At 34.9% G+C, this 9,484-nt stretch overlaps 1 protein-coding gene across 1 annotated transcript in view; it reads left to right on the forward strand.

Moving 5' to 3' along the window:
* LOC123696384 (tyrosine-protein kinase Dnt-like) overlaps positions 1–7,274 on the forward strand; it is a 40,027-nt gene extending 32,753 nt beyond the window's left edge. The window contains exons 10-15 of the mRNA XM_045642524.1: positions 2,834–3,011; positions 3,324–3,486; positions 4,667–4,810; positions 5,125–5,284; positions 5,819–5,955; positions 7,093–7,274. Of these exons, the coding sequence (XP_045498480.1) occupies positions 2,834–3,011; positions 3,324–3,486; positions 4,667–4,810; positions 5,125–5,284; positions 5,819–5,955; positions 7,093–7,204 (894 nt within the window). The 3' untranslated portion in view covers positions 7,205–7,274. The remainder of the gene's footprint in view (positions 1–2,833; positions 3,012–3,323; positions 3,487–4,666; positions 4,811–5,124; positions 5,285–5,818; positions 5,956–7,092) is intronic.
* The last annotated feature ends 2,210 nt before the right edge of the window (positions 7,275–9,484 follow it).

Here is a 9,484-nt window from a genome sequence, read left to right on the forward strand (position 1 = left end):
AGTTTCATAATTTGTAGGTAGGTACAACTTTTAACGTTATTTTTAAGCCTGGCTATCCTAGCCTATTTTTGTGTCTTTTATTTTTGTCATATGTGAGATAAGTCTTATAAATCATAAATAGCATGATGTGTATTATATTTTATATGATAGAAATGTTGAATTTTTATAATCTATACATATAATAAATCTGTAGAAAGGGCAATTCTGTACATTGAAAATATTGAAAAAATAAATAGCAGGGGGTGTTACTGGATCGATACCAAACCCAAATATTATGTGATTAAAAAAATTTTTGTCTGTCTGTCTGTCTGTATGTGAAGGCATCACGTGAAAACTAACGGTTCGATTTCGATGAAACTTGGTATAATTATACCTTATTATCCTGGGCATAAAATAGGATACGTTTTATCCCGGAAAAATACGTAGAAAAAAAACTAAATCTTAATTTTTCCGCGCGGACGGAGTCGCGGGCGGAAGCTAGTACAAGAATAAAGCAGCATTCTATCACAGATTCTAATTGTTATCATAATGTGCAGAATAATTCATGAATACATCTACTTATATTATTACGGATATATTTTATTATCTTTCACAATCATAGAAAGAAACATTCATTTCCATCATCCGTAACCGTAAATAAATTACGCCGCAATGTCTGTTAATCTTTGGTTAAACCGATCCCCATAATAATTAATCTCATCATTAATTATATACGATATCCACAATTATTTAATCGAGGAGCCATTTCATACATTTATAATTATTTTAGAATGTTATTAGTAAAACGACTAACATTTTCCATTTCACAAACAACGTTGCAGATGCTTATTAAAAAAGTTCATGCAAAACTAAGAGAAGTTTATAATGAGAATATGAACTGAAATGACTGTTATTTTGTGAACATGGCAAATGGTTCGTATTTAAACAGAAAAATAATTAGAAATAGAGAACTTGCTATTATTTGTAGTCTATTTTCGAAATTGAAAGTTCTATTGCAATCTGCTAATAATGTTACATTTTAATTCAGTTTGAGCCCTATATTTCAGTGGTAAATGCGTAGTGAAATTCATAATTAAATAAAGATTATTTACCAATACTTGAGGCTTGTATTTACCTTATTCTACCAATAATTATACCCTCCTTCTCAGATAAAAGAAAATCTGTTTTTGTATTAACAATAGCTAGAAATATTTCTCCATTAAAAGGCCACAAAGGATAAAACACGAAATTATCTAACAAAGGTTTTTAAAAATTACCTTCTCAAAGCGGACGTTGAATTGCGCGTGAAATGAGCCCTTTACCTCATTAGAGATCCAATTTTAACTGCAACACCCTTCAGGTGATACAAACGTAATATAATTAGCGATCTTCGCTTAAGATATTGCAAAGCTCAAGTTGCTCTAGAAGGCTTGTTATCAAGGTAGTGAAAAATAACGAGATTGAGGCTTTATTTCAAAGTGCCATTCAAACGAACTCAGCGTTAATCAATGTAAGACTACTTATTTTTAACGAGTGGAACATTTTACGACTAAAAGGGGATTTCTGAAAACATATTTAGAGTTCGCAATACTTGAAACTAAAGAAGATCGTAATTCGTAAAGCATTGGATGTGAAAAGTACGTAATAACCCATTATAGCTGTTATACTATATAAGTTTATTATAATAGCATATCCAGTAGGTATCCTATGTTTTCATTATTAGGCTTGGCACGAAGCAACGTTTTTAATTTGCAACCCCCTTTGTTCGTAAATTTAACGCAACGTTGAAATTCTTGGGAGGAAATATGAATTAGTGTTCAACGGAGGCGTTAACGAAGATCGCTAGAAGCTATGTCAAGTTTTAACGAAGCTCAAACGTTTTTAAAGTAAGATAGCTGTGAGATTGCGCTGTATGTACAGAAATTATCGAAGCATTAAAGTGTATAATTAAGCGTTTTTTTTATGACTCTTGGGAATTATTGCAATCTACTTCAAGATGTTAATAATTTCGAAACTGAGTTCTTCTTATCGAGTTAGCTCTCTAGGCTAATTAACTTGGTAAGATGTAACCTTTGTGAATATATGAAGCAATCGATTGAAATTAAAAACGTTCCCCGAACCATCTCCATAAAAAAATTGTAGTTACTGCAAATACTTCAAGAAGTCCCTTGGACAACATGACATGTTTAATATCCTTGGCAAAATACTTCTATCATCTACATATCCAAAGAAAACTTGAATGACATTCAAGAAACTGCAAATACACATTGTATGAATCGTACAATGCCTTAGGTTAATCAAAAAACTGCCAGTCCGGTAGCAATTTCTGAAGACAATCATTAATATCGCTCTGTAATTGGAACGTCAGCCAGACCACAGCGATTTGGTGAAATGTCTACAGAAATCTAATCTTTTGAAAATAGAGATCTAGGCTACGTACGTGCAATTTGTGTGGAAAATAGACTTTATTGTATTTAAGAAGTGTCAATTAGTGGTAATCTCTTTGTATTCTATTATTTATTATTTTGGGAATGAAAACAATTTCGATGACCGGTGTCGTAGAGGATCTGTTGGGCTCTAAATATTTATCAAAGCAATTCGTAGAAAGAATGTCACACTAATTTCGATGCAGTTCTACAAATTAAGAGACTCAAATGTAACTTAAATTTTAGATGTTCTCAAGAGTTCTCTCCTCTGTCTTACGTATTTGTTGATGTGATCAATCTCGAAAATTATAGTTTATTTTCTTTAATAAAATGCGTATAAAGTGAAATGTATTCATCAATAATATATCCATTATCATACTTTCCATATAGGTTATCGTTTCTTTTCAATACTTTTTCACTAACAACAGCAAACAATCACAAAGGACCGAGTGACGGACCCTGCGGAACAACTGCGCCTGCTCACATCACCACGCTGCAACATTCGCTTGGAAATACTCGTCCATGAAGGGACATTTGGAAGAATATATAAGGGCGTGTTCAAACGGGGCGATACGTATGAAGAAGTGCTTGTTAAGACTGTGTCAGGTTGGTGGTTTCATTTTAAAGGTTATTTTTTATGGTCAACTAAGACTCGAGCGTTACCTTACCTTATTTGATAGTGTATCATAATACTCACACTTATTTTCTCATTTGGAATTTGAGTGTAGCTTAAAGATTTTATTTCTTTTATATAGTTAAAAGCAAGTTTTTTTATTTATTTGGACGAATTATCACATAATTTAATAGTAACTTTCGTATCTATAGATTTTCTCTAACACTTGTCTTTTTTCAAAATTCATACGTACACACAAGCAAGTACTAAAACTACTAAATTTTAATTCTGACTCTAATCAATAGACGCGGCATCAGCAATGCAAGCTGCATTACTAGTAGCAGAGGGATTACGATTCTTCGGTTTGGTTCACAACAATGTTCTATCTCCAATGGCCGCCTGTGCGGAAGAAGCCAGGAAACCGTTACTAGTGTATTGCTGTGTATCGCACTCTTCTAATCTTAAGAGGTAAGAATATGTGATTATGTGAAAGTTGCTAAATTTATTGAAGACGTTAGAAAATATTGTGTTGGTGTTTAAATATTAGTCAAACTTTGAATGATGAAGCACGAAACGTAGTACGTTTTCTAACTTTATTTGACCTTTATGTGACCCATTTTTATAGGTAGAAGTGATATCATAATATCATATTATCTCGATAAGCTCAAGAAACAAAATTTTCACTGAGCCAATAAATTCTCGGAAAAAAGTGAAAGTTGTCACGGAAAAACATACACATCACAAAGCGTTACATATTTTGCACAAACATTCTGACTAACATTGACACTCTTATCAAAGCAATACAAAATATCAGTAAACTCGGATATTATAATGGTGGAGCTTGGCGAGCAGATCGCGTGCGGGTCGCCTTACTTGCACTTGCATAGAATTATACATACTAGTGTCTTAATACATTGATACATACTCGTATAAGCAAGCGATATTGCCCCGTCCGACAAGGGCCCTTCCGGCCTCCTCCACTCAAGCGACAGCCCAAGCCGAGGTTCGAGATCCCCGTCAAGGGGGGACGCCCTAGCGCATGTCGCTACCAGGGTGAACCTTCAGTTTACCTACGCGTCCGCGTTAGAATGTAGGAGCCTTTCTGGCTAACATTGAGAATCACCACACAAAAAAAAGCGATATTGCAATACATACACACTCGTATAAATAAAATTGTACCAAAACACTACAAGCACGATAAACTCGCAGATACCTCACGTCGTGCCGCGTGATGGCGCGAGGTGGAGCTCGGCGCGCAGATCGCGTGCGGGCTTGCTTACTTGCACTTGCATAGGATTGTGCACACTAGTGTCTCAATACATTCATACAAAACCGTATAAACAAGCGATATTACAATACATACACACTCATATAAACAAAACTGTAACAACACACTACAAGCACGATAAACTCGCAGATACCTCACGTCGTGCCGCGTGGGCCAGCAAGACGCGCCCGCCACCCGCGAGCTGGTGGAGCTCGGCGCGCAGATCGCGTGCGGGCTCGCTTACTTGCACTTGCATAGGATTGTGCACACTAGTGTCTCAATACATTCATACAAAACCGTATAAACAAGCGATATTACAATACATACACACTCATATAAACAAAACTGTAACAACACACTACAAGCACGATAAACTCGCAGATACCTCACGTCGTGCCGCGTGGGCCAGCAAGACGCGCCCGCCACCCGCGAGCTGGTGGAGCTCGGCGCGCAGATCGCGTGCGGGCTCGCTTACTTGCACTTGCATAGGATCGTACATGCAGATGTAGCTGCTAGGAATTGCGTGTAAGTTCTCGTTATGTAGGAATGCATTTGATGGTAGGAGTGGGATAGTTCTAATGATTATTGTGTATTTGATGAAAATTGTCTGTTATAATGTACTTGTCAGCCTAAAGGTGGCCAGACTTCTTGTGTAAATGAAAGATTTTAAGAACTTTTTTTTTCAGATTTATTTTTTGCATTTTTTCATCTCCAAGATCTTTCTGGTTAATACGATCTTTATTTTACTTAATACGAATACTGGCAAAGTCAAAATTTTCAAAATATTTCTCCTACTTAATAGACTCGACCTTTAGCAATTATTAAATTTCTACATACAGAGTGGACGAGAAGTTAAGACTGAAACTGACAGACACTGGTCTATCCCGGGACCTGTTCCCGGACGACTACCACTGCCTCGGCGACAATGAGAACCGACCCGTCAAGTGGATGGCGCCCGAGTCACTGCTGCACAACCAGTATACTACTGCGTCTGATGTGGTGAGACTTTTGTGAAATGAAAAATGGTTTGCTTGAATAGTGAACATTGAAAAGGTTTCTTTGTTTTAACTAATTATTGTTTTTTTTTTGTTATAAAAAATTGTCGCCACTCGAATCTTAGGCGTACAGTGTGATTTTCTCGTAACTTTATACCACGCTCTCTAAAATAATTATGGAATAGCCTTCTCGAGACGACATTTTCAACATGACTGTATTTATGAAGGGAGTGTACCAGAAGTCAGCGCACCTGAAGAGGCCTCTGTACATGAATATGGAATTTGTTTATGATCAGGTGCTCCACAAGCCCATTTGCTCACTCAAATATATAAAAAAGCATTTTTCACGCAATCGGGCTTAATACTAAGCTGTGCTTGGGATCAACTTCAAACCTATTTAATAAATAGCACATCTGAATAAAATGTAGTAAATAATAATATCAAATATTTTTTATTTTTCACTTTTCCGTTTTTGAAGTCGTTTTTTTTAACGTACTTAGTTATTTTATTAAGTCGTTTTACTTATATAATCTCCCAGTGGTCTCTCGGGGTAACTCTCTGGGAGCTATTTACGCTGGGCGCGGGCCCGCTGTGCGAGCTGGACGCGGGCGACGTGGGCGCGTTCCTGGCGGGCGGCTACCGGCCCGCGCAGCCGCACAACTGTCCCGACGAGCTGTGAGTGTTGCTGAATACAAATGTGCTTATGGTCTAAAAGGGGTGACAGACGTGCGAGTAAGTACGCGAACTTGTGGCTCGACGACCTTTTTCGCTCGTGTGTCACCCCAAGTACGCGTACTTAAAAACCGTCGAGTAAGTTCGTTGACGATCCAACATGTTTGAAATTTTACTCGAAGCCCGCCTTGGCTTGCACGTCTGTCACCGCCGCGAGCCGAGTAAGTACGCGAACTTTAAAACCGCGACTTTAAAGTTCGTACGTCTATCAGCCCTTTAAGATCCGACTTTGACTGACCTTGAGTTGGCTTGGTTGGTAGTTGCCCTGCCTTCCAAGTCAGAGGTCGTGGGTTCGATTCCCACCCGGGACAAATATTTGTGTGATGAACATAGATGTTTGCTCTGTGTCTGAGTGTTAATTATCTATATAAGTATTTAAAAAAAAATTATATGTATGTTTATCAGCCATCCAATTTTTTTTTATTATCTCGATACTGCAATTAATTTAAAAAAATGTTATTTTTTAAATCATTAAAAATGTCCTGTCCAGGATTTTCCCAGTCAACCCATTTTTAGTACATTTTTTAATACACTAAATTTATTATAAAATTGGTCTCATTCTAATACCACGCCGGTGCAGATCGACGTATATTCGGATCTTAGACCATTATAAATTTATAAAGCATTTGAATGCCATAAAACTAAAAATATCAATTTCAGATATTTGCTTTTTAAATGTAACCTAACTTTTCTTGAACCCAAACTTAGCTTTTTTGAACCTAACCTAACCTTATTTTGAACTTCAACTTACCCTTTTTATTTTATCCTGTTTTTGTTCCCAACCTTCACGGCGTTGTAACACAGCATAGCTTGTTTTTTAACCGAAACTTATCATTTTCTTACCTACCCTTGTCTTTCTTCATATCTATTCCGTGGCGGAGATACGCAAACTGAACGAAATTTTCCACGTGGCACGGCAACAAACGCTCGGTTTTAGATCCTCCATCCTTTTCCACCTATACGCACTTCCTCCTTCCTCTTGATTCCTAATTCTAAGAACACATTTCATACATAAAAACCACCATTTTAATTACAAATTTAGTAGATATTTCATACTAAAAATACAATATTCCTACAAAGGTACGGTCTAATGTGCTGGTGTTGGACAATGGCGGCCGCCGCTCGTCCTCTCGCGCCACAACTCCTCGCCGCCCTTCATGACTTTAGACAAGCGCTTAGCACTTATATTTAATTTAGCTTTTCTACCAAAATTAATTAGGTATCTGAATATACAGATTTTTGAAGTTATACCTTCTTTTGGCGCGATGGAGAAAAATAATGAGAATGAATTTTTACGATGCGCGCGCACACCGACACCTAAATTTAACAGCATGAAGTTTTCTAGGTGGTATGAAAATTAATAACTATGTTCAAGTTGTCGCCAAAGAAGTATAACTTCTAACGCGTGTACATAAGTACACACACTCTTTTTTGTATCTCTATCAATAATAATTGGCTCTTCTCCATTTTCGAAAGTTTCTTTTTCGAAGTTTATATAATTATCCTAAGCTTTCTTGTTTCGAAATAATATATTATATGTTGCTGTGTCAAATGTTGCTCAATAGATTTTACATACAATTTTTCCAATTTTCATATTTTGTCATATCATCAAAAAGCAAATGTGAATGCGCGGAAATAAGTATGTTCGATATTATGATCAAAAGTCTAGTCTACAACAAGATTTTTAATTCCTTTCAACGAATGGGTCTCTGAAATCGTTTTGTATGTAAAATCTACTGGGCTATAATTTATTTTAGTCTCCTTTTACTGAAAATTTATATACAGCTGTGCTAGTTTAATAATCTTTGTAATAAGGCTCTTTGATCTTATAGTCAGAACATTTCAGGTTATTAAAAGTCAGAAATAATTTCTCATTATAAAATGTTTTATGCATGAAAATATTGATTTAATAATAATTAGTGATGTCTTTCTCTATTCTGAATCTATTGTAAATGAAAAATTGTAATGTAATTTCTTATTGTAACTGCTTTTTAGAATACAAAAATAATCCATATATTTTAACTACTTCTTATTGATAACAATATCTTTCATTACTTATTCATAAGTTAAATTATTAATGTTTTAAAAATAATTGATTTAATTTTATTTGTTTTTGAGTTCTCAAACTGTAGTTATATGAACCAATCCAATATTAAAGTCTCGCTTCTTCACGCATTCAAATCTTATTTCCGATCTATTAACGAATATAAATACCAAAGTGCCTGCATGCTACGTTTTTATTTTATTTATTTTTGTTATAATTTTTTTATTATAATTTTTACGCTGTCATGGGGGACCAATTGAAAATTGACGGTCGAGGGACACTTTGAATTTCATGATTTTACGAAAAACGCACAATTTGCATGGACCATCCCAATCTATGCAAAATCGATTTTTCTCAGATATAAAAATACCTAATTAACGAATTAACTGTTTAAACTGATAGACAAAGATGAATTTTGTATGGAAACGAAAGTCGGTGACAGCTGAAAAGCAAAACATTAGGTAGGTATCTAATATAATAAAATAAAAAGTAATTTTTTATCAAACTGTATGTTAAATTAAGTAGCATTTTAATACGAAATAATGGAAATGTAAATAACAGAATCGGTGTTTATTAAGGGCCATTTATATTCTTAGAACGGGAATTCTTGGAATTCTTACATCTAATTCAATGTATATTTATTAAGGTTATATTACCAAAGAAATACTGAGAAGTATTAATAAAATTAATCAACGATAGACCTAATTAATGTCAGAAATTACGGATATAAGTTACCACATTATGAACGTTAGAAATAAATTTCGTGTCTATTTTTAAATCTTTAACGTGTGTAAATATGCAACTACCCACATTAAAATTAAGGAATTGTATATAATATGAAGTCAATGCAAAAGGAATTTAATTTTTGACCATAGTATAGGATATACAGTGGAGATAGGTAAGTATTAGGTTAAGAGTTCCTGAGGACATCGTCCGTCCAGGCACAGTAAGGATTAACACCAAAAACAGTAGGTGACACGAAATATATAAAAAAATGGCTTTGAGGAATTATAAACAAATAAAAGGCGTCATTTTTGAGACACAATATTTATTTCAAATTAAATTTATATACTGAAAATCATCTAAGTAGGTACCTACGTAATGTTTTTAAATAGGATACCTTCTAGAATCATTCCTTACATACACTTCATGGTTTTCTTTCACATGGCGAAAAAGTACAGGGTGAATCTTGTAAATCTAATAATGCATCAATATACTGATAGGATTAGATCTTACATAAGATTCAGAATGGTTTATTTAGAGAATTGTGGCCATTAATACAAGGGCTACTTCAAATAAACGAAATTTGAAACAGACATTTTGCCAGTTGAATTCATGCCGTACCAATAAAAACTGTATGAAAGAATGCAAATACGCCATTGTATTTGAAAATTAAAACAATAAACCATAGGAATGCTTACTACAAAT

The sequence above is a fragment of the Colias croceus genome, chromosome 1 (assembly GCF_905220415.1).
Source record: "Colias croceus chromosome 1, ilColCroc2.1".
Taxonomy (NCBI): domain Eukaryota; kingdom Metazoa; phylum Arthropoda; class Insecta; order Lepidoptera; family Pieridae; genus Colias; species Colias croceus.